Consider the following 25,838-nt stretch of genomic DNA (forward strand, 5'->3'; position numbering starts at 1 on the left):
TTAGCTGGTAAATGATAACTTTAGCTGGTGAGTAACATTCTTAGACGCTATAATACGTCAAACAATGTGCCAAAAGGTAGACGCTCAGTCCAAAATGATAAATTGAATTTTTTGTTTCTTTATTGCTTGGCGAAATTACGCGTGGGCTAGAGGCGCTCCGTCAGCTCGTGTTTGCTTAGGTCACCTGTGATCTCCAAAGTGAGTCAGACCTTTGTAACACGTCCTGACATCTTGTTTTCGTCGCTATCAGAAGAACAGCCGGCATGGCAGGGAACTGAACTGTTATTTCGCGTTTAGTAGAACGTAGCGCCTTGGCCACTGCGCCACCACAAAGGGCTGCTCATTGCTGGCGCTTTATGCTCGCTTCACCGAGAGCGAGTAATAAGCACCAATCTTATTACAATCTTTTAAAGCGGCACACATCGAAACCAAGTCTTGGAACAGGTTTTCAGTGTTAACTAGGGACCGAAAGTGCCACTAATCGATGGATTCAATTGAAGGCCAGCCACTTGTCGATTGTACATATGGTGCTGTGGTGTAACTCGGGGTCCTACTCGTGAATACGAGGCGCCACTATTTTCAACGCCGTGGCAGCCCTGGGGTAACGTATGGCGAAGTTGGAAGCAGGGATCCAACGTACCCGGCGACATCGAAAATTCTAATCCAGCGAACACACCAGAAAACACTTGCTCCCCGAGCTGTCCTTCTGGTGAATCCTCGGCCGTTTTCCTGCAGCTTTTTTTTAACTCAGGGCCACCAAACTTCTTGCCTCTGCGGCAGAAAAACCCCAGGATGTGACAACGGTCACGGACCTACGTCCGTGACGCCTTCAATAGCCCCTCAAGGTGTGAATGCTTCTTCAAGCCTGCTACGCCACGAGTGTGTACAGGTGCCGTGAGAAGTAATTGGAGCACGGGAGCTGTGGCCGAAATGCATAGAAACACCGTGTAGCTGCACCGGCGGTAAACGACAGGAGCAGAACACGCATGCGCGCCTGCCGACAGTGGCAACCCCTCTATACTTCTCAACCCACTTCTTTTAAGGTGGCTTCGAGCATTATTCGCTGCATGCTGGTCTCGGAGATGGCGCTGATAGAAGACCCACCTAAAATGTTCGGGAAAAAATTGTCACTATCCCTGCGATTTCGACGCTTCTTCAGCAGCTCGCGTGCGCTGAAAGTGTGTGCGACGCTGCCAGATACCGCCTCTGCTATCAGCGCCATCGCTGAGACCAGCATGCAGTGAATAATGCTCGAAGGCACGTTAAAAGAAGTGGGTTGAGAAGTGTAGAGGGGCTATCACCGTCAGCAGGCGCGCATGCGTGTTCTGCTCCTTTCGTTTACGGCCCGTCCAGCCACACGGCGCTCCTATGGGGTTCGGCCACAGCTACCGTGCTCCAATTACTTCTGACGGCACCTGTACTCCAATGGAACTGCGTAGTTCTTGCGACCAAGGCGGGAGCGCTCCAAGAACGCCTAAGAATAGGCGCACTTGAAGGTTGGATTCTACTTTTAGAAGAGACCAATTCAATGCATTCATTACAGGACTTCCTGTTCATTCTTCCCGGACCATTCCTGACTGCCATTGCCGCAATATATCTGGTCCACATGGTGCACTTGCAGCACACATCGCCACGCGTACACTCAGACGCATGTGCCATTGGTTCTCCGGTGCAGCGTATGGCAGGAAGTGGCTGCAGTGTTTGTTTGCCTATCTCCCATAGACGTGATCCTAGTGTCCCGTTAAGTGCCTCCGTTTAGTGTCAGGGTCCTTCGATTGTGAATGGTCTCACCTGCGTTGAACGTACCTGGGATGCCCAGTGATAATTGTTGGGTACTTTAAGGCGCCTCGTGAAGCATGGAGTCTAGTGGGCGTGGCAATGCAGTGACAGACACATTCCCAAATCCGCAGTTGGTGCTACCCAATGCCCCGAACACATCGACCCGCCGTTGGGATCACCCTCGTCCACCTTCTTATCCCCTTCTTATCCCCGGAACTTTCATAGTGGACGGGCTTGAGCCCTGTCTCGTGGGACCGTAAACCAGGTTGTTGGGGCAGTGACCATTACCCTGTGCGTCTTAATGTGGCTGCGGTCTTTCAGCGATTCCTACGGTGTCGCTGTCATGTGACTAACTCGGGCTTGTTTCTACTGTGCTAACTACACGAGACTCTTGTTGAGACAAACTCGGTTAATGCTAATGGGCAACACTTTCACTCCCTTGTAAAGTGCACAATGCAAAAAAACATCCGCGTAATATAAATTTTTGATAATACGAACAAGTTATCGTGGTACCTTAGAGTTCGTTTGAACGAGAGTTTACTCTACTTGCCTTGCGAGAACCATATCTGACGCGGTACCAGTTTAATGCGCGCCGCCATTAGGATGCCACAAAGTTAACTTGGGTGAAGAAGTTTATGCGAGCTCCCTATCTGCATATTCTTCGACTACGGGCAGCTCGACGTCATGCTTAATGGGGCGGCAAGCGGGATTTATGATCAGAGGAACTCTTATCCTCTTTAAATCGTGTAACAGCCGCGTCCCAGCGGCATGAGAAACTCCTCTCTAAACTGATGTGGCTGGACTGGTGTGCGTTCACTGGACCTTCTTCCACAGTATCTTCCATCTGGCCATATACAGCAGCATAAAAGCTGGTCCACGACTATCGGACGGTTCCCCAGTGCGTGCCTTGTCTAAGGCAAACCCTGGAACAGTTTGTATCGGAGCTCTCCAGGACCCCTTCCTCCGGTGTTCGACGAGGCTCCACCCCCATTCCCCAGCCAAGCCGATCTACCAATAGAACCAAGCTCGTCCCCTGTGCAGGCGTACATCGATGGCATACAAAAGCCATTTACAATGGCGGAATTCGTGGCCGCCATCGACTAGGCAAAGTTGCGCATAGCTCCTGGACCGATTAGTATCACCATTGGAGGGTTCAAGAACGCTGACTGCCTGCTCTTGGGGCTCTTTGTCTCCCTCAACGCGCGCTTTTGTGCATCGGAGGCCTCCCAGCTTCTTGAAACATGCAAAGGTAGTACCACTACCAAAACCAGGCAAGCCACTACCCTTAGCGTGTGTCCTCCTACCTTCGTGGCGGCTTAACCCGCCGCGAGGAGGTCGCCCCTCGGAGAATCCGTGGGGGAGCAGCCTCGACCCCGGTGATTGGGGTCTCTTGGATGACACAAGTTCCCCCGAAAACACGCCTTTTTGTAAAGCACCTGGAGCTGTACAAAATCTCCTCCACCTCCTGGGAACATGTCCTGCCTTCAGTTAGCCAGAGTCCGCCACATGAACGGTTTCGGGTGTCATGCTAGGCGGTCACCTGACTTCCGCAGCTGGGAGCACGGGCCCTAGTATCGGTCCCTTATGAAGTTGGTTGTGGGAAAGGAACCGATGAATTTAGTTTTCATTATGCCGTAGGGCATGCTTGGAGAATAAAAAGCATAGCTTCCTCTTTTAACCAAGATGAAAAATAATGAACAACAGAGCTGAATCTTAAATGGAAACTGCACACACAAAAAGGGCCGGGGCAAATAGTCGTTATACAGTTCAATCTCGTTTTTATAAAACCAGTTTTTTTTTCGGGTTTTAAGATTTAACGAATAAATTTGGGTTCCCTGACGTCACCCGTAGGCTTAATGCTTCCTCAATTTGCAAAGTACCTGAAGTAACAAAACCCTCACGGGTCCAGGTGAGTTCATGAAGTGTAAGATCAACTGTACCTTGCACGAAAAGTTGGTGTACTCGAGCGCTACCATGTAGGAACATTGGCTCCCCAAGCCTAGGCTGCCTGCCCCTCTCAGTCTTAAGATCAAAGTTAGGGCAATATTCGTTGCCACTAAAAGAAACTCATTTTTAGCAGCGTCTGGCTAGCTGGTGGGAGGCACGAGGTATGGGACGTTAATATTGTCTCAACCCTTCATAGCTGCCAAATCCTGCTCTCGCGAACAATGTTTCGTATCAATATTGTCTTGTTTGCCTACTTGTTCACTACACTTCCATCATGTATTGTTTTTCTCGACGTTCTCGGAGAAAACCAAGGCTAAAGGTACCCCCCACTTCTAAGAAGTCCAAGCTTCATTCTCCTTTTCATGCAATTGGTAAGACATTCAAACACAATGGCAGAGGTAGGGTGCATTTTCCATCCGCCACGGGCACACACTAAAACCCCCGTTTCTCACGGTACGTTACTGTCCCTCCTGTAAAACGGAATTGGGATGATGTTTCGCAACCGAGTCTGGGTTTGACGTCAGTCTGTAAGTTACTAAACATGGCATCCCGATGCGCCCATCGCAGCCGTATGCGTTAAGGTTGTACTGTAAATACGGGCACGGTTTTGAAAGCGCGAAGAATGCCCTTCCTCCGGGTGTTTAACAGGTTCAATTCTTGCACGCTTTCATGAGTGGTCTTCAACGTTTCAACAAGCCTTCAAACGACTGCACGCATGTCTTAAGGGTCGAACGCATGAGTGGAAAGGAACGGTCCCCGCACGCGTGGCCGCCCCGAGAAGCAGTTTTGCTGCCGGATGGATGACCCGCCGCACCGGCCACTCAGACGCACATCCAATATGCTAGATATTTTGACGCACCGCGTCGGAAATCGGATTGCTCGGGCGGATATGTGTCCGCCGCTTTACGGGGACACCGTCGTTGCCGCCTCAAACGCAGGTGGCATCGTCAGTAGGAAACTGGGCCACACACCTCGCGGTTAACGGCCGTGGTTTTTGGTGAATATGCGAATCGTATGTCGGGCTTCATCTCCCGCCTCTCGAACACGTGGGTGATTACGAGTTGGATTTCTTTGTGTCAGGCTTGCCGATTCTGAGTTTGGCGGAGGTCAAAGGTTCCACGGTAATCACAAGACAAACTCTGGAATAAATGACAGCAAAAGAGGGATGTCCAGGCGTGGTATAATGACGCCGCAATTGCGGAGAGCATAGTGAAAATTCCTTATTCCTATCTATCTATCTATCTATCTATCTATCTATCTATCTATCTATCTATCTATCTATCTATCTATCTATCTATCTATCTATCTATCTATCTATCTATCTATCTATCTATCTATCTATCTATCTATCTATCTATCTGTCTGTCTGTCTGTCTGTCTGTCTGTCTGTCTGTCTGTCGATCCATCCATCCATCCATCCATCCATCCATCCATCCATCCATCCATCCATCCATCCATCCATCCATCCATCCATCCATCCATCCATCTATCTATCTATCTATCTATCTATCTATCTATCTATCTATCTATCTATCTATCTATCTATCTATCTATCTATCTATCTATCTATCTATCTATCTATCTATCTATCTATCTATCTATCGGATCTTTGTATATTCTTGTTGGGGTTTATCCAACACTCGAGTATGAGTCAACACAATTGAGAACACACGTCAGCTTGTTTTACCGAAGAGTCTGGTGACTGCCCGGAAAATCAGTACCTACAGTCTTTATCAAAATGTCCTGGGCCAAACCTAAGGCTTCCCGACCACAAAGAATTCAAAGAATAAGCTTAACCTTCAACTCTGACAAAACTATTTTATCGCGGTATGAAAAAAAAGTTTTTTTCTCTAGATTTTAAGCACAAAATGCTCCAGCGTCACTGTAGACGTAAGCTTGTACATTGGACTTCTTTCTGCCTGTGCACTTTCGGCGTGGTCTAGAAAATTTTAACGAAGACTGTGCGTACGTTTGCACGCATGAATGCAATAGCAGTGGATCTCAATCAGAAGGCACTTAAAATTATTTGACTCCACTGGTTATGATGATGTCTTAGTGGCTGTTGCCTTTGAATTGGGTGGAGCACAACGTTCCGGGAAAAAAATGTTCCGCAAAACTACACTGAAGCTGTGGTGTGTGTTACTACTGACCTGGTCGAAGTAATTCGCGGCAAAAGAAGAAAGCGCACGCCCCTTTCTGGAAGAAAGATTTGGCCAAAGCCCAAATCAACGAGAAGGCTGAGCTAACAAATTAGTACATTAAGAAGACCCAATCGCAAAGTAATAGATGGAGAATTATAACATCACATTCGCTTAGCTCAGCCGTGTCGTAGATCTGGGCTTGGGAATTGCATTGTGGACTTCGCATTTCTATCGCAGAAATCTTGGCGTTTCATCGTCATCATCATGTTCCCTTTGTGGAAACCCGTTCTGTAGAGTCGGCTTTCCTGCAGTGCGTTTTTCCGGCTCCGCCACAAGTGATACATAGAAAGCTTCGCTTTAAAATGGAAGGGAAAGGGGAAACTCAGACACGGTGAATCCGTAAAGGAGCCTGACAGAGTACTTCCTCCAAAACACTAACAAACGAGACGAAGAAACGCAAATACGAAGTGCCAGTTAAGTTTGCGGTAGGTATCGCCAGGCTTTGCCTCCGAAGACCGTAACCAGACTAGAGATGTAAGGTTTCATCAAGTATGTAGGGGAGAGAAAAAAAAAACAGGTTTCTTTCACGCTTTTTTTAATATGAAAAATTGAAACAGACGATTCCGCACAGCTCTACAAAAAAATTAGTAGTGGCTTAGCTCTGCTATGCCAGGGTATACGTAGCGTGAGCTAAGGTTCAGGAATCCAGTCCATTCTAGTCCAGTCCGGTGTAATCCAGTCCAGTCCAGTCCAGTCCAGTCCAGTCCAGTCCAATTGTGTCTAACCCAGTCCAGTCCAGTCCAGTCCAGTCCAGTCCAGTCCAGTCCAGTCCTGTCCAGTAACTGCTCCTCGCGCATGCTCAGCACGGCTCTTCGCGAGCCACGCGAAACGGCTATCAAGCGGCTCCGGTGCAGCGTCAGACTTGGCTACTGCGCCATTGAGGCGCCCACCTGGGAGCGCGCCGGCTCCAGTGCGTCTGCCGCGGCTATGACGCAACACAATCCAACACAATCCACTTTAATCCAATCCAATCCAAATCCAAACCAATCCAAGCAAAGCCAATGCAATTCAATGCAATGCTCCTCGCGCTGCGCAGAACGGCCTTTCACGGTACACGAGAAACTGCTCAACCTCGGCGGTTAGTGTAGCTTACGCTACAAAAGTTTGACATAATTCTTAAGGTGTAATCTTTAGATGTCGCATCAAGCGGGGAAAGGGACCGTAGTTGCTGTTGACTACACGAATTAAACCATATTACGGCTCCTGTAAAAAGAAAATGAGTGAATGAAATATGCATAGAAACTTATTTGAGTTCGAGTGGGATTTGAACCCGGGTCGCCAAGAGCAGCAGCCAAGTGCGCTAACTAACCCTGTACCGTGCCATGACGGAACAAGAATGATCCGGATGCGTGCCGCATGACAGCAGTGAACAAGTCTCCGATAATCGCTGGCTTTCGCCTTTAAATCACTAAAGAGACTTAAGCGTCCGATAAACTTTTCCGTTAACTCTGAAAAGAATGTAATTGGTACATGCTGCATCTCAAAAGCCCCAGCAGAGCTTCTACTCTCAAAATGTGCGCATTATATCACGTCAAGGCATTGCTTTCAAAAGCCGTTTTCCTCACTGCATTCTGGTCACATCAGAGCGAATTTCCCCTGAGCAGCTCTGTTTCTTTGTATTAATATTATTATGTTTGAAAAACAAAAAAAACAAGACACCCGCTTTTTCTCAATGCTTTTTTTTCAACCACTCACATCTCTAAACCATACTGAAGCGCCTTGAGGAATAACCAGACTGAAGCGTTCTCAGGAATTTCTTTTGCGTCTTTCTGTCACCCTCCATCCCCTGGTTTGGTGTACGCACGTCCTAATTTTCAGTACCTCCAATATGACGCGACTGAGGGAGCATTTCACGGGGCTGCCCTCAAAGAACCGTTCAGCTTCTTTATCTTGGAAGCAGGCATTTTGTCATTGGGCAGTTCTAGCACCCATTTAAGTGGCGCATTGAACGGTAACATAAATCCGCGCATGCGCAGCAGAGTACAAAATATGCTGAGGCGTTGTCAAAGCTCAGAGGATCACAAGTTCTATGCACCGGTTCATCAGATCCGTCCCTTATCTTTCGCTCCTGCCAGGGTGGACATACTTGGATCGGGACGGAAAAGTAAACACACATCGTGTACATATAGCCAAAAGACCTCTCCTGCTTATCATGTGCTATAAAAAGCGCGCGCAGCTTTCGCCTCCCACGCGTCCCGGATGTCGGGGCCGAGGTCAGGCCGTCAAAGGCGGCCTCGCTTTTGACGTCACCGCTGTGCGGCCACGACACTTCATCGTCGTTTTTCTCCTCGTTTGTCTCCGAGCCCGAATAATAGAGAAAAGTGATAGCGAAACCAGTATCACTGAGGTCAGTTACGTAGAAAAAATATTCAGATAGTTATCTTTTATGATATAATAATATTATACGGCAAAAGTATTACAATAAAATCTTCCGCAAGCCATTAGCCTGACACTGTGTGCTCACCTAAGCATTTTTTTCTTCCAGATAACTCTTCGGGCTTATAAAAAGCGACTGGAATTTCTGAACGCCTCCGCTAGCTGTTGACTACATGTGACGCAAATATTTGTATTTTTTTCTATTTGCATAAAGCCGTTGCCATTATTGTCCCCAAAATTTCCGCATTATCCATGGAAAGCAAATATCATGAGTGTATAAGCAGCTGATTGCAAAATATGGCAACACTCACGCAACAACACGCACACACACACACACACACACACTCCCTGTTCAACCATCCACCCATCCATGCATCCATCCATCCACTCATCTCGTCCTCTTCTCGTGCACATCATCATCAGCGGACCTTCCGAGATGGCTGCGCTGCATCATAAACTTCCCTCTGCGCCTCTCTCTCAATACGAGGCGGAAGAAGCCTTTTTTGTTCCAAAGTAGCTTTTTTTTATGATTACATGGTGATGGGAATTATTAGTTCAGATGCCCCGAGGATAACGCGACACGGCCAGCCCTTTTGACTAGCAGATCGCCGAGATCTGAGCTGGCTAGCAAGCCTCCCAACGTTTTATGTTACGGTAAGGGCGATAGGAAGGGTGGAATGAGTGCGGGCACACTCCCAGGCGACGTGGTAGGATGTACCCCGGAAATACCAGGTAGGACTTACAATTTTGTTAAGTTAGGTTACGTTATGAATTTCCGCATAAGCTCGTTCCATCTTTCCGCATTTGAACTGACCTGTTTTACTTTTCACGAAGCGTGGTGCGGAAAAGCAGTTGCTGAACGAGCTCGTCGCATCGAGCCTCTTTTTTTTCGCTCTACTCCACGCCCTCTTCCGAAAAGTTAGAGCTTGTTTACCAACGGATGGTATGAAAAATGGCACACAGTGCACATGTGTTCGAACCACTGGCACGAAAATACGGCGAAAAAAAAACTCATATCATGTTGTATGCCCGGGGACGCCTACATATGCAGCCGCTATTCAGAACCAACTTTCTCTCTTCCCTTCCATATTTGCGCACGGCCCGCCCGAGTAGTATCGCCCTCACCCACCCTATGTACACAAGCGCAATATTTCTTCATCGCCGGGGAACAGGCGTGCTATCCCCCCCTTATAAACACGCCGCGGCACTTCAAGGGCTGGACTGCCCGTGCAGGGAAGAAAGCATTGTCAACTACTTTTATGAAAAGAGTACGGGAAGTGGAGTCAGGGCCGGGTGGAGAATTCGCCGTGACCTCGTACAACCCCGACTGCGAAAAGAGCTATACCAACCGCTGAAAGGGTGTCTCCATTAAACGGTAAGGTTTATCATGCGTGTAGTGTGTAATGATCTGTCTACGCTTGATGGACGTTACAGCGTCATTCCTGGCATCCTTTTTACTCAGTACGTTGGAAAATGTCTTTTTACTTTGGTTTTGAATAGCGGTTGCATGTCTTTAAAAGCGCAATGGGCAATTCAAGCCTCCATTCTCCTCTCTCCTTGCTGCAAAGACGGGCCCAACGGAAGGGCTCCGCAAACGGTCTCTCCTGGAGCAAATTCTGCCTCCCCTTCGGATGACCGGCATTTTGGGAGAACGGAACCCCATCCGTAAATGCCTGTTTTTGCAACACGGAGAGAGAACAACACCGGATTAAACCGTGGGAAGGCAGAGGAGAAATATTGGAAACACCGCACATTTTACTACAAAGCGAAAACATCAGCATTACTCCAAAGTAGACGCGGTTTTGCGGTAAATGTTTGAAAGATAGAAAGCTATAGTGACGAAAGCCCCACGCGCAATAATAGGTATATATATATATATATATATATATATATATATATATATATATATATATATATATATATATATATATATATATATATATATATATATATATATATATATATATATATATATATATATATATATATATATATATGGGAAATGAGGGGCTCGGTGAATTAAGACAGAATAAGGGTTGGCAGTCAAGAAAACCTCGAACAGCAAAGGAGGGAATGCGGTAGGTCATAGAAACAGGTAAATTTTTAAAGTCAGAAAGAAAGTGGCGAAAAAATGCCCACCGGGTGGGATTCGAACCCACGACATCCAGAATACCAGTCTGGTGCAATGACCACTACGCTACCGGCGGGGCTGTTTCTCCACCACTTTCTCGGGTGGGTGTTTGCTGCACTTGGGTCCCCCTATATTCCTCTCTCTCTATCTCTATCTCTCACTATATATATATATATATATATATATATATATATATATATATATATATATATATATATATATATATATATATATACATATATATATATATATATATATATATATATATATATATATATATATATATATATATATATATATATATAGGGGGCAATAAAACTTTGAAGATGGTAGAGAACTCAAGAAAAGAAAACTTCGAACAAAGTAGAAACCACGATTGTTGCCAACGTTTCAGCAGAGACTTGCCTTCGTCAGGCCCCTGACGAAGGCACGTCTCTTTGCTGAAGCGTTGGCAACAATCGTGGTTTCTACCTTACATATATATATATATATATATATATATATATATATATATATATATATATATAGGGAGTAGTAGAACTTTGAAGATGGTAGAGAACACAAGAGAAGAAAAACTTCGAACAAGGTAAAAGCACGATTGTGGCCTACGTTTCAGCAAAGAGAACTTGCTTTCCTCAGGGCCGAAAGCAAGTTCTCTTTGCTGAAACGTAGGCCACAATCGTGCTTTTACCTTGTTCGAAGTTTTTCTTCTCTTATATATATATATATATATATATATATATATATATATATATATATATATATATATATATATATATATATATATATACATATATATATATATATATATATTGTGAGCGCGTATGTCGCGTCAGCACAGCCTGGACACTCCCAGGGACTGTTCATACACTTTGGGCAATCTCCCGCATTCCCTCCTCGCCGTAACATTATCATTCTCCTTAACATTACCCAATCCTCTTCCCTCGTGCATCATCATCATCGCTCTCGGTATGGCGTTCGGAACCCACTGGATCGCCGAATAAACGTCCCTGTTCACCTGTTGCTCAAGGGCCTTACAAGTGGTGGAGGTTGACCTCGGTCCTGTCCTCAACGCCTTACAAGCGCACCCCTGGAGCTCCCTTCCGGTCGGCGTTTGCCTTCAACACAGATGCAGCGTGAGGGGTGAAGCAACCACGTCGGCGCCTCTACTCCTGCGCCTCTTCATTTGCCGTCACCTGCCGCGAGCGCGACCCCCCGCATTTCGCAGGGCTCCGCGGTGAAGACGTCGATGACTGGTTGGATGAGTATGCTCGAGTCAGTGCTTTCAACCATTGGGGAGGTTCGCGACATCCTGAAGGGCATCGCTTCTTTCGCGTTCAACGCCCTAGCGGTGCAAAATCCTACGAGCGTCAGCGATGTGCTCACAACCTGCCAGCGCCTGGACGAATTTCAGGCTGTTCATTTGCAACCGGCTGCTCTGGCTACGCCGTCACAAGGGGACACGGACTTACGGTTTCTCATACGCCAAATCATCCGCGAAGAGCTGCAGCTCAGCGACCCGCTTTCTGCTCCACGATATCACTTTCGCACGGAAGCTCCTCAGCTGCGCGACCTGGTGAAATAGGAGCTGGCATCTATTGCGGGTGTGACGCCCTCGACGTCTCCTGGTCCTACGACTCCCACACCGTCCTTCTCGGCCATCGCATCCAAACCGCCCTTACCCGCGTCGCCAATCGCCGCCCCCAACCTCGTTCGGCCCGCCACGGCCCGAGCGTTCACCACGGCGACGCTCACCCTCACCTTATCGCCGCTCTCTGCCACCTCTTCGACCCACGACCCACTCCAATGACAACCAATCGGAAAACTAGCGCCTGCAGTTTCTGGAGAGGAAACTGCACCCGCCAAAAAGCCAAAAACTCCTCCATTAAGACCATCAAATCCATTGTTTGGGGAAGTTGAAGGTTTTCGTGTTGATGCCCTTGTTGATACCGGAGCAAGTATATCAGTGATTAATGAAAAGTTGTGTTCGCGCTTCCGAAAAGTGACTACCCCGTACACTGGACCTTCGTTGTGCGGTGCTAATCGAGAGGTGCTCGAGCCATCCGGATACTGTACCATACGTGTTTTGATAGAGGGAATTAGGCACCATATTCAGTGCGCGGTGTTACCTAGCTGCTCCCATGAACTCATTGTGGGATGGGACTTTCTATCATCGGCATCCGCGGTCATCTCCCGCCGATACCAAGACATCGAGATCACCGCTACGGACTATACGGGTGTTCCTGACGTCAAGCAGCAGTGCTTCGTGGCAAGTGCCGATTTCGTCCTCAAGCCTGGTAGTGCGACCACAATTTCTGTTCGCGGCGGTAACTGTCGTGATGGCTACGTACTCATCCTTCCCTGTGCTCGGCTTCTCCCAAAAGGCATCGTGATCGCCATCTGTCTTGTGCGCTTCTTCTGTGGCTCGGACACACTCGTTGTCGCGAACGTTACTCCTGAACCGATTCTCCTTCGTCAAGGCACCACTGTGGCTACCGCTGCTGACTCCGAAGCTGTTTGTGTTGTTCCCCTCTCCCCTCTTTCCTCCTGCCCAAGTTCGCCCTCTAAACAGTTGCACCCAGCTCTATCTGCCGCAATCAGCTCTGACCTCTCCCCAACGCAAACTGACTCTTTACTAGACCTAACAAGCACAAATCCTTATTTGATTCGAATTGTACTACGCTCGGCCAAACTTCCGTCGCAACGCACCGAATCGAAACAAATGGATCCCGTATTGTTTGCCGCCGTCCATACCGCGTGTCTTCTTCCGAACGAAAAGTCATCAGTGAGGATGTCGCCGATATTCTTCAACGCAACATTATCCGCCCATCAAACAGTCCCTGGTCGTTCCCCGTGGTCCTCGCTTAGCAAAAAGACGGATCCGTTCGATTTTGTATCGATTACCGCGCACTCAATAGAATTACCCGAAAGGATGTATATCCGATGCCTCGCATCGATGATGCCCTTGTCTTTATCACGGCAGTGACGGTAGCCCTTGGCACACCTTATGTAGGGTATAAATCGGCCCTGAGGGATAAAGGGACTGTTGACAGAGGGGCCAAGTGTGCGAAGAGATCCTTTTCAAAGTTCACGGTTATAGAAAGATAAGGAAACCGTAAGATGAAGTTATTTTCGATTAATTGTTGGCGTGAGTTTGCTTTTGCCAAGTTCAGCCATATTTCGCGCCGCTCAGCATTCTCGTTATCTCTTTCAGTCCCACTTGGGTCTAATATTATCTTTTCGTTACCGGGAAGATGGCCCTTTGTAAGGCCTGTGTCCCATAGGGCTTGTCGTTGTTCAAAGTGCTGTTGTTTGATGACTGTCCTTTTTTTTCGTGCAGGAAGCAGGGTTCCGGATTCCCAGGGTCACCTGATCGCCTTCCGACGTTCCGTAAAGCCTCGTTTGCACCTGCTTGGCAGCGGCGCCGTGACAGCAGCCGGCCTGACCATCATGGAACGTCGACATACATACATTAAGGTACAAGAAACAGATATCGACGCATATTCCCGATCAAGAGCGCAGAGATTACTGCACGTACTATATGTAGATAAACTCCATAGGAAACACACAACGCAAACCTAAGTCGCTAGTGATCCAGAGAATGCACGAAGTGAAATTCGTGGTATTTCACTTCACGTCTATGAACAACACTTGAGTGAAACCCTCGAGGTGGAGATTTGAGAAGTGCAGAGACTTTAAAAATCGTCATAGTTGCCGTGCAGGGGTATTGACTTTCAGGATATGGATATTATAGCCGAGTGGCAATGTGCATGTATACCTCCCGCCCGGACAGCAATGTGTACATCTCTTGCTTGAAAAGTGGCCATTGTGTGGGCGTGTGTCCAAACAAGAATCCGAACACTTCAAGCAACACGTGAAGGAGGAAATTTGACGCACATGTGGAAACTGATGTAAACACGAAAGTTCTTAGTGATTCTTGCCTTGTAAAGGTCAGCACTAGCCAGCTACAGTAAAATGTGTGTGCAAGAAGGCAGACATAATTGCTAATGACACAGAACGTACCGTGCAATGAATCTTAAAGCGACATCAGGATCCTCTTCAAGAAATCCCACTTGCACTACAAACCAGAAGGGAGGTTATGCAGAGCCCACGGCGCACAGCATACCAGGTTCAAGGCAATATCTCTGGCAAGCTTGAAAACTCCTTCAGTGAGGGCACTTCAAAGGCGGGCACTGGCCCCCATATATATGCGAAACGGCATCATCAACTTAAGGTTAACAAACAGAAATATCCCTTTGAATAACTTGTAGAGAGCATTACTGAAACGTTATCACGTATGAGTGTATTAAGTATGAGAAAGAGATATGCACATCTCCAGTGCGTAAGAGCTTGTTCATATCCCCGGGGCCGTCATTGCCAAAAACATCTCACTAAAAACTAACTTTCCTTATTCCTCTCTTTCGAACGGCGCAGGGGATTTAGGGCGACACCACCTTGGAGGAGTGCAGCCACAGACATGGGAACGTTCGCGGGACACGCCCTGCCCGGGAGCTTCCTGTTCATCCTTGGCGCGTGGTGGACGTTCGGTGCCTGGCGCGTCTACATACGGAGCAGGGCGCGCAAACGGCCCTACGTCGCGCGTGCCTGGTATCTGCTGCCCTGCGCATCATGTCCCTGCTGCTTCGAGGGCGCCGTCAAGATCGCCTGCTGCGCGATCGGAATCGCGGGAGAAGTGGCCACGGGCTTCAAAGGCGGCCGCTTCGTCCATATGGGCAACACCCAGCACGTGTCCATGTACCTCTTCTACTTGTTCAGCGGCCTCGTGGACGTCCTGACCAACTGTCGCTTTCCCTTCCCGGCCGACACGGACTACGTGGGCCTCCTGTTGGCCGTGACCGTAGAAGGACTGCTGTTCCACTTCCACCTGCACGGGCGGGCTCACCTGGACGTGCTGATACACACGATCCTCGTCTACGTCATAGCGGCCGAAGCCGTGTGCGTCATCGTCGAAATGTGCTGCAAACGCTCTTTTCTGGCCTCCCTGGGCCGTGGTTACTGCGGAATGGTTCAGGGAACCTGGTTCTGGCAGGTGGGGTTCATGCTGTACAGCCCCCTTCCAGGATTGCCGACCTGGGACGTCCACAGCCATGACGACATGATGCTCGCCGCGAGCGTGTTCACGTGGCACATGTTGGCCTCCCTCGCGCTCACCGCACTGTTGGGGTTCGTGGCTTGGGTCATGGCCAGCAGGTGCGACTGCGAAGACTCGGCTGTGGAAATGGAAGAGACGCGATACGCCCTCGTGTCCGGGTTGACGGTCGCGACGGCGCGAGAGTACGAAGCCGGTGATAAGGCGGCAAACCGGACTCTCACCGACGGCAGTGAGGATGAATTTTTCGGCTAAGCAGTGTGGCCAGGAGAACGATTAACGTGTGTAGTATGCATGTCGCGGAAAATGTTATGCAAAGCATGCCTCGAGATAACTTATTTATTACGTGGATATAAATTACCAAGCTGCAGTAGAGGAGATAAGAAAAGACATCTCCTCCCATGATGAACAATTATTTGACGGCCACCAGTCGAGCTCGATATGTTCAGCGAAAAGCTGTTCAGAAAGATTTTGCCTGTGTCTTCTAAGCCTCGCGTTTCGTGCAGTTTTATTATGCATACAGGAGGCTCCCTGTGGCAGATAGTAATACTTTCGCAAGAATTCCCATTCAGAATTTTTCTACTTGATGCCTCGTGGGAATCGGCATACTAAAGCTAATTTACCACGCTCTAATGATGCAGGTAAGTGCATGCGCATCGACGAACGCTCGTTACGCCGCGTTATGAATAACCGCCAGTGTTGTACGCAACGTATTTCACGAGCGCAAACAAGAAGGAAGACAGAAGTTCACTGACAGATGAAATTTTAACCATCAAATTTGTTATCTACTCGAGTTGTAAAGAAATTGTTTCTCAGCCGTAGTTGTGGTAGTAGTCAACATTTTTTGAGCGTAAGTTGGATGTTGTCGAGTGGGATCAGCCTCCTTGGTCCAGGAGGCCGTCACTCCGCGCTGCTTCCAGGGCTGTGGTCGCTAGAACAAATCTTGCAGTCATCAATAAGATCAGGGTAATGTGTCACTTATAGTAAGGTATACGGTAGCTGATTTAGTGCGATTGCTTGTCAGTATTTGAGCGAGACAGAAAATCTGTGACACACAAAACTGTATAAAGAAAGTGTCAAGAAAGCAGCATTACAGGGGTGGAATGGCTGGCAGAGAACAACCACTGTGATTAAGGGAAACGACGTCTACTCTACCAGACTTTCTGTAACGAAAACGTGCAAACAAAACAACTGGTTGCACAAAGCTGCTTTCGTTCCTTCCGAGCGATATTTCTATTCCTACTCAAAGCACACTGCGCGCGTATCGAGGACAAGAATGCCTACAGGAGACCCGCTTTGCTTGCACCCCAAGCAACTTAGGCCCAAGCAATTGTTCCCAGCTAACAACGAGCTGCCCAGCATGTTCAACTTTTGTTGCCACATACCAGGACGTCACTCTTCCTTCTGGGGCACACGGCGTATTTTCATACCTTTTCAGTTTCGAACCTTGAAGCAAAATGGCGTCGGTAAGGGGTCCCCTCCAAAGGCTTATGCATTGAGGCGCGGGAGCAGCTGCAGAAGCCCAAGAGCGCCTCGATATTTTCTTCGTGCATCGATGTCTTTAAATCCCTTGAGCTTCCCTTGGCAAGTGTTAAAAGCCATAGGATCGGCTGACTAAAAATACATTCGTGCCATTTTTCTGTCAGGCATGCACATGCGTACGGGGATGATTCTTTCAGAAGTGAGCAACCACGAATCCAACCACTCCACGCACTGAACAACATGCTTCAGCGGCCTTTCTGTAGTGTAGGTCCGCTTGAGTAATTACCAAAGGGAGGGCACAGCGCGTGATTTGACGTTCATCAGTCTGTCCATGGCACATTACAAAAGCTGCAAAGGGGAACCCCGATCTGCAGCGGTGGCTCTGGTAGTCGAACCACTGCTCTCTCCTTGCTTTCCTCTGGGATGCAGGCGGGAACTTGTATTGCTAGAACTATATGTCATCCCAAAAGGCTTATTGTCGGAAAAAATGTCAGCTTAAGTGCCTGAAGGCAGTAAGCTAAGGATGTCCGTTTCGATAGTCAATGACGCATTTTTGCATTTGCGTTTATGGTATGCGTGGTGCATTAGGAGAGACTGAAGTCGGCAAAACGCAAGAAATATACCTACATCTGGCAACCAACACTACAGTGACCGCTGCTCTGCCGTTCGTGGAGTATTTCCTGCTTCCCTATGCTACCTGTTGCCTACCGCGCGCACCGAACCGATAACCTTGGAAAGAAAGATTAGCCGGAGAAACGTCCGCCCTAATAAAGTTTATTGTCCCGCGGCACCGACGCCACAGACGCTCCGCTTCGCACGTGCAAGCTGCGGGCACATCTCATGGTGCCAGGGAAAGGTAGCGGGCATTATGGCTTCCATGCGGGCCATTGCGTGTGCCGAGAGTGCTTAATCAACCATGGCGGCCAACCTCGCCTGCTCACAATGGCCCGTAGGCCTGCCACCCACCGTGAATGCTGCGGAAGCAGTCTTGATGCACGCCATCCGGAGGGTAGGTGCTCTTCCTATGCCTCGGCTGTCTGTCACTATCACGCGGAACGGCGTACAATAAAACGTTTCAGCAACACCTGCCGGCGTTTAGGAAACTGCAGTCCGATCTCGCTAGCCGGATACGGTGCTTTGTGTGCAAATAGCGCCCGAGTGACTGCGGCAGACAGAAGGATACGGTGCAATGCACGTTAAAGATCCCCAGCTGGTCAAAATTAGACCGGAGCCCTCCACTACGGCGCGCCTCATCGCCTGCGTTGCGCCGGTGCGTTAAACCCTACAATCAATCAATCAATCAATCAATCAAGTTTTCTGTGCTAGAGTGCTACTTTGAATCCCGCCCGCATTTGCACTTGTCTGCAGTCTGTGGCAGCCCAAGTGGCTCTGTGATCGAAAGCAGGTGAGGGACAGTTCCCTAAGCGAAACTATTTCGGTCCCGGGGACACAGTCCATAAAACCACCATGCGCATAATTTTCCTGTTCACTTCCTTCAAGACTCATACCTTGAGCAGATTTGTCACTTGGAATGTCGAAGCATGCGTACGCGCACGCATGTCTGGGTATACTGTTAGCGAAGCGGGAGTGAGCGTTGTTGTGGGCAAGGCCAAACATTCGCGCTATTTCTATTTGGTGTTTTACGGGGGGCTGCGAAATCTATCCTGTCGAGAATACCTCCATGCGAAGCCATATATTGCACGTGCACGTGAAGCGGTGAGCGCGCAAATTGCAGTGAAAGACGCGGAAAACCAACGGCGCTCTCTGCAATTTTCCTCATTATGCACCCCTGGAATTGCCTAAACGACGTCATTGCGGTCATGTCTGTCCTATTGGATGCCGCTGGTCAACTCTGTGGCTTATTTCTCGCATTTCATGTGACGATCCGCCGTCGTCGGCGCTGTGCACCAACCACTTCTATGCCTGAACCTGTATGCACAGTTTTGCCATTTCCTTTGTGTTTTGAGTGCGCGCAGAGTTTGAGTGACGAACTCAATACTCCCCTTTCAACGAGACCCCTCGACAAAAAACGTTTATTGCTTACAAAAAGCCCTACCAGAAAGAGCGCACGCAAGCCTGCCTTTTTGTGGCCCCAGACCGGAAATAGGCCCCTCCACGAAGCGGAGAAAAGGAGATAACTCTCCGGCCTGTGACATATCGAAGGCTTTCGAAGAGAACGCCGCGAGCCACCCCCTCTCCGGAAAAAAGCACGCAGCTTTCGTCACGTTGTCCACGGTCGAGTTGAGATGGAACAATTGTGAGCGATCTCTCATCGCGCGTATTTTGCGTGATAGTGAGCGGATTTTTATAATTCTTGCTGGAGGAGGTTGCTGGTACAATAGAATTTACCCTAAAATACATTCCGAGTAGTCGATGGTAAGTGCTGCAGGGTCCCTTTAAGTAACAAGCCTAGGCATTAGTAAGAATAACCTTGTAATATTAATTCAGGACTTTTCTTTCGCTCCCAGCTTCCAGAATTAACAAGTGGTGTATGTCGGCTATGGCATCGCTGCGGTGGCAAACTGGGCAACCGGGGCTTGTAAGTGAGGCCATTAACGGGTCACGGCGGGAGTTAGGGCTACTCCCACCCGGATCCTGCTAAACGCAACCTCCTCGGCACGGGTAAGGTCCGGGGGAGGGTGGCAGCACATGGTGGAATTAGCGCACGTGTGCGGCGCCGGAGGTGTTGCTTTCGAGTTAGTAGGATAGTCGCATCATCCAGCTCTAACAGGTAAGTCGGAGATGTAATGGAGGCTCCGGGCCTTCAGTAGGTCATTCGAAACCCATTCAATCAGAATCTTGAGAAATTCGTGCCGCAAGGTGGTGAATACTCTGGGCCAGCATAGGGTATACCGTAATAAGCGGACTGCTTACTGTAATATTTAATCAGCATTCATTAAATGCCTATGTATTGTTCCTTTCGATACGGTTTTTTCTGCAAGAAATTTAATTATGTTCGTGCACGTGAGTAACTTTCTATTTGCACATCAGATGCGCAGTATCCTGACTGCGCATTTCAAGACCGAATTGGAAAGTGCCATATGTCTCGTGCGTGTAATAGACGAGCCCCGAATTGGCAGTTACACATGTCTAGAGTACACGTCCGGTGCTCCCTGAAAAAAAATTCGTCCATGAGCGTTTCTTCGATTTCTCTTTATCTGCAGATAATCACTTGACGGTGGTGTCCATTTTCTTATAATACACGTATTTTGATGTCGGTTTTAAATTGATCACTTTATATAGCATTAGGATTATCCGACACTATATTTTAATTTAAAAAAAAAACAACTGTAACGTTAATGCAACTAAACATCCAGTGTTCGAAGTGTAAGCCGAACGAGTTCCTTTCGCATTAGAGAAACTTGTAACGGGAACTCGTTTCAAATTTTGGAAGGAACAAGAAACGGGCTTTCCTGCCGGTTTTACAGGAACGTGTACAACACTGGTAGAAGCTCAAGACCGTAGTAACGTCGTTTTTCTGTTGTAGAGCCACTGTAAATTTGAAACTCGAGTTTTGGTGGCTGCTCTGAAAAGCTCGAAAGTGCCGGGTTAAGTGGGGTGGTTTAGGTGAAAGTTGTGATTGGTAGGGGAAAAAAAGAAAATGGCGGTCAGCTGATGTCCTATAAAGTTTATTCTCCATTGCTCACTAAAAAAGGTTCATTCCTGGCTGAGTTGGGTCAACTTCTTCGCGTTAGACTGCAGCCACGAGCAGCCAGAGATGTGAGCGGTTTAAAAAAAATGCTGGAAAAAAAAGTTTTTTGTTTTGTAACCAGGATAACATTGAGGAAAAAATGGCTCCCATCCATGCTGTGAAGGTGGTTGGAAAGCAAAGCTTTAAACGACACCCACAACAATTGCCCACGCGACGTCACTTGAATTCACACGTCAGGCTCTACAAAGAGTGAAACCAGACATTCTGCCAGCCGTTACCTGGAATTCGCGGGGGCGGCGTCATGAACGCAGCAACCGCGTGTGCCACGGCCGGGCTAGAGCGGCAGACGCCGCCGCTGTAGCCCGGCCGTGAGTGGAGAGAAAGAAAACGGAGAGGAGCGTCTTTCGAAGGGTGAGACAGCGGAACCTAGCCATCCTGATGTGCTAGCTTGGAGCTGCACCCCCGCGTGGCTCAAGCTCAGACACCGAAACAACTTTGCATGTGAGCGATTCTTATTTATACCGATTTAAACTAGTTGGTTTAGTAAGTTTGAGAATTCCGAGAAGGCTTAGAGATCTTTTATAATCGCTATTTATCAGAAAAAGTCGCTCCTTACGCCTTTTGTGATACCTCTTAAAGCACAACCGAATCGGTATTCACCAATTTGGAAAACGGAGCCCCATTCGTGACAAGCAGTGCGCGAAACGTAGCGTTTCTCTTTAGCGGCCAGATGTCTCTACGTGGTCTGCACATTTTGTTTTACCGGCCTGCAAACCAATCCTTAACGTATCTTTGCCGTACGACCACTTCATTCCGTCGGGTGCGGGTTACCCTAGAGATGCTGTCGAACAACTTAATCAAGCCGTGCGAAGGCAGCACGCAATGGACTCGAAGCTGCGCCAAAACAGGACCAAAACAACCGTGGCTAAAGCAGACGACAAAGCCGTACCGCCGCCGCCGCCGGAGAGCAGGCACTTCCGCGCCGGGAACGCTGCGTTAAGGTCCTTAAAATTACTAAGGTAGCGCCATCTTTAGACCTCGCCGCCTTTCGCCCTCGCCCGCGCTCCTTTGCTCCTTCGTTTTTGCCATTTTCTTTTCCGCCGGCGAACGCCGCGCGCCATTGGCCAACAAAAAAGTCACGTGCTTTTTTTTTTTTTTTTTTTGCTCCGCCGCCGGGTCGCCTCGCCGATGCCTCGCCGGCTGGGACATTGCGCAACGCCGCCGCTGCGACGCCATTGCTGGCTTCCGAGCCACGGAGCTTCAGTACCGGCTTTATCGTAGGCGCCAGCTGATAGCACAGTAAGAATTAGCTGCTCGTTCCGAAAAAAATGTCGCACCGGTGTCGCTTTATGTTGCTTCTCGGTGCCGATGTGTTGTGCCTTAGGCCGCGTGAATATCGCCAGGGAGGGCAAAAGACTTGTTATTCCGTCCGGGAAACGCGACGCAGAAAGGAAGAAAGCTTGGTTGCATAGATTTGAACGGGCATACTTCAGGCCGACGCTGCCATCAGTCTTTTGCGAGGTAAGTTTCTGAATGCTTGTTCTTGCTCTGTTAAATTATGCGCGAGCTTGAGCGGTCACTTACGAAGAAATGCGTATTCCCTCCGCGACCGTCGTCCACCCTTTGTTCTGAGTAGGCATTGCGCGCAGTGCCGAGTTCGTCCCGTCGTAAGCTTTGCTTTGGATAAGAGGCCGCGTATTTATCATGTGCGCGCTTAACTTCCAGCATCATTATCAGTGGCGTAGCATGTTCAGTCGGTTGTCGTAAGGTTTTCGTGACGCGAGAATTGTTCACCTCAATTCGTGCTTGTTTTGGCCGACGGCAGCTTGCGTCTGACCATGTAGCGTATGCGTTCCGAGTGCGTGTACGCTCTTTTTGCCTTGAAGTCATGTTTTTTGTGTTAGCGACCCGGGTGGTATTATAATCCCGTTCTTATGGCATCGGAGTGATTTGCTGCGTAATATGGGCTTGGTCGGTGCGGCGCAAATTGAGGCTGTTGCGAGAAAAAAAAAATTGCGGCTAGGTAAAACAAGCTAATATAGTGACCACGCCGTTGACGTACGGTTGATTCGCAATTTCTGTTATCGCTTTGTTAAATTCGCGCACGTTTGAATGATTGATTGATTTCATTTATTGTGGGGTTTAACGCGCCGACGCAACGCAGGCGATGAGGCGCGCCGTAGTGGAGGGCTCCGGATTAATTTTGACCACCTGGGGATCTTTAACGTGCGCCGAAATCTCGTACACACGGGCGTTTTTGCTTTTCGCCTCCATCAGAAAAGCGGCCGCCGCGGCCGGGAATCGAACCCGCGACCTCGTGCTCTGCAGCGCAGCACGTTTGAATGGGCACTTCAAATGCATATTCGCACCGTAACGGCTGTACGCCCTTTCTTCTGTGTATGCACAGAGGAACGTTAATTACATCTTACATTTGCATTACACGTGATGCCGTACATTTGCAGTGTGAGCGCTTACTTCATCTTAGTAGTCAACGGCGCAGCGTATCCAGTCATTGCGATTTGAACCAAAACACACTGGGCGACGTTGTCCAGCTAAACGGGTTGCTAAACGCTTGCTAAATCGGTTTAGTGTAGCAAGTTGAGCGGACGCGGCACTGAGCAGATGCGCGAACACGAATTTGACCATGCTACGGTAGAACGCTCACTAACTCTCTTCTGGAATGCATTATTGCCTATATTTGCGGAGTGTTTGTGGCGCATCTCAAACTCGGTGGCGAGATTTTTTTTCCCTTCTCAATAGGATTATTTCACGGATCAATTTGAGCAACGGATATTGGAGAAGCTTGGCGTTAAAAAAAACTGAACCCAAATGCCACTCCCAACATTTTTTCTCACAGGAAGCCACGTCAGCAGCACAAGCCACCTGCACGACGTCATTATGGAAGTTTGTTCCAATAAAATATCTACTTGGTGGCACCAATTCATTTTTTTGGTTTATTGTTTTCTCTTGATTGGCGGCATTCCGACATCACGCTAATCCCGAAACCTAACAAGCCTCTATCACCCACCACCCTCCGACCTAGCTCCCTGGCATCATGTCTCGAAAAATCTACGAACATTTAGCACATCAACGCCTAACTACCCACCTAGAAGAAAAACACCTGTACCCCCTAACAATGTTCGGCTTTCGCCAGCACCTCTCTACGCAGGACATCCTTATACAAATCAAAGAGCAAATACTAGACCACCTCAGCCGTGACGCTCCAAAGGCCCTACTCACATTAGATGTTAAGGGCGCCTTTGATAACGTAACACACCAAGCCATTCTCGAAAACCTCAACCATACCGAATGCGGCCACCGAATCTTTTACTTCGTCAAGGCGTTCCTGGGAAACCGCACAGCCACGTTGCGACTCGGACCCATACAATCCCCAACTTTCGAAACACCGGCCAAAGGCACCCCGCAAGGGTCCGTAATTTCACCCCTGCTATTTAACATCGCACTCCTCCAATTACCAAGCAAACTAGACAATATCCCCGGCATTCGCCATGCCCTATACACGGACGATTTAACCATTTGGACGACACATGGCTCGAGCGGAGAACAAGAAGACGCACTCCAGCAAGCCATCGACACCACCATTGCTTATCTCCAACCCAGGGGCCTCACAGCAGAACCTAACAAATCGGCCCTGTTGATTCTACGTTCCCGCACAAGAGGCCGACCCCCTCCCACTACCCCAGATCCCCAAGTCGTCATTCAAGGATCCCCCCTCTCACAAGTTACCACGCTCCGCGTGCTCGGCGTACCTTTCCACTACGATGGCTCCGGAGTGGCCCTTCTACCACAACTCCAAAAAACAGTCACACAGCTAACACACCTCATCCGAAGAATACGAGGCTCTACATACGGACTTAAAGAACACGATACCTGCAAGCTAATCCAAGCGCTGATAGTCAGCCGCATCACCTATGGCACCCCATTTGTCAACCTAAAACCGCAGGAAATCAACAAACTGGACACTCTCATCAGAAAAGCCTACAAATCAGCCCTCGGCCTCCCAACCTACACATCTAACGATCGTCTCCTCAAACTCGGCCTGCATAATACCTTAAGTGAACTGTTGGAAGCACAGCGCGCATCACACCTCCAGAGACTCATATTGACACCAGCAGGAAGAAAAGTTCTCCAGGACATCTTACGCACTACCCCTTCTTCACAGCAAGCACCGCAACGTATTCCTCTCACCATCCGTCAACGCCTCAAGGTCCATCCTGTTCCAAAACACATGCATCCTACCTACAACCGGGGACGCCGAGAGGCCAGGGTGAGGCTCCTTGAAAAACGACACAGCTCAGACCCTCACACACGGTACACAGACATTGCTCGATCTACAGACCACAAGCACACAACCCTGGTAGTCCTCGACTCAAATGGTAAAAGCAACTGCAGCCTCCTATCGGAACCTACCTGTAGCAACGGCCGAAGCGCTAGCCATCGCTCACGCCACCACTACCCACCAACAAAAACCCTACTTGAACATCATATCGGATTCCCAACAAGCCTGCCGCCTATACCAAGCCGGCCTCGCACCCCCTCAAGCCATCCAGATCCTACAACACCTCCCCGAAGACATCGACATCTCTATCATCTGGACACCAGGCCACACCGGCCTTGCAGGGAATGAGGCGGCCCACGCCGTAGCCCGCGACCTCCTCAACCGGGCACTCCCAACAGCAAGGCCAGGAAGAACCGGACAAGCCCCACCTGTCCCACAGGCACTGACCCCACTCGACCTCACATACAGCTCCATTCTCTCTCATTACTCAAACACAAGAAGGATATACCCACCTCCTCATCACACTCTTTCCAACCATCAAGCGTATATCTACCGGCGACTGCAAACCAAGACATACTACAACCACACCATCCTGTCCCACATCTCCCCATCTCTGTTCCCCTACAATTGCCCACAGTGTGACATCCCACTCTCAACTTACCACCTAGTATACTCCTGTCCCCACCACCCTCTCCCCATCCCCTGAGCCGTGGGAGTCTGCGCTGACCAGCTCGGCGTCGGAGCGTCAACTCGCGCTGGTGCAACGAGCCACGGATGCAGCGCAGGCCCGCGGCCTCCTGGACGAAGGAGGCTGACCACACCCCTTTCCCTACCCCTTGAGCTCAGTAAAGAACGTTTTT

The 25,838-nt window shown here is 48.9% G+C and overlaps 1 protein-coding gene and 1 non-coding gene across 4 annotated transcripts in view; one reads left to right on the plus strand and one right to left on the minus strand.

Annotated features, from left to right (window-relative positions):
• Positions 1-23,618, plus strand: part of LOC144142777 (transmembrane protein 45B-like) — a 31,790-nt gene extending 8,172 nt beyond the window's left edge. For 2 of the 3 annotated variants that reach the window (XM_077674495.1, XM_077674494.1), the window contains exons 2-3: positions 13,775-13,911; positions 14,869-23,618. In XM_077674495.1, coding sequence (XP_077530621.1) covers positions 14,912-15,799 — 888 coding nt within the window. In that variant the 5' untranslated portion in view covers positions 13,775-13,911; positions 14,869-14,911 and the 3' untranslated portion in view covers positions 15,800-23,618. Of the gene's footprint in view, positions 1-9,524; positions 9,679-13,774; positions 13,912-14,868 lie in introns of those variants that run through there. The other variant, XM_077674496.1, reaches the window with a different exon arrangement.
• Positions 10,438-10,510, minus strand: Trnat-ggu (transfer RNA threonine (anticodon GGU)). Its single transcript has one exon. It is a non-coding gene; the product is annotated as a tRNA-Thr (tRNA).
• Positions 23,619-25,838: the final 2,220 nt, after the last annotated feature.

The sequence above is a fragment of the Haemaphysalis longicornis genome, unplaced genomic scaffold (assembly GCF_048455015.1).
Source record: "Haemaphysalis longicornis isolate Haplotype H1 unplaced genomic scaffold, Haemaphysalis longicornis Haplotype H1 scaffold_6, whole genome shotgun sequence".
Classification (NCBI taxonomy): domain Eukaryota; kingdom Metazoa; phylum Arthropoda; class Arachnida; order Ixodida; family Ixodidae; genus Haemaphysalis; species Haemaphysalis longicornis.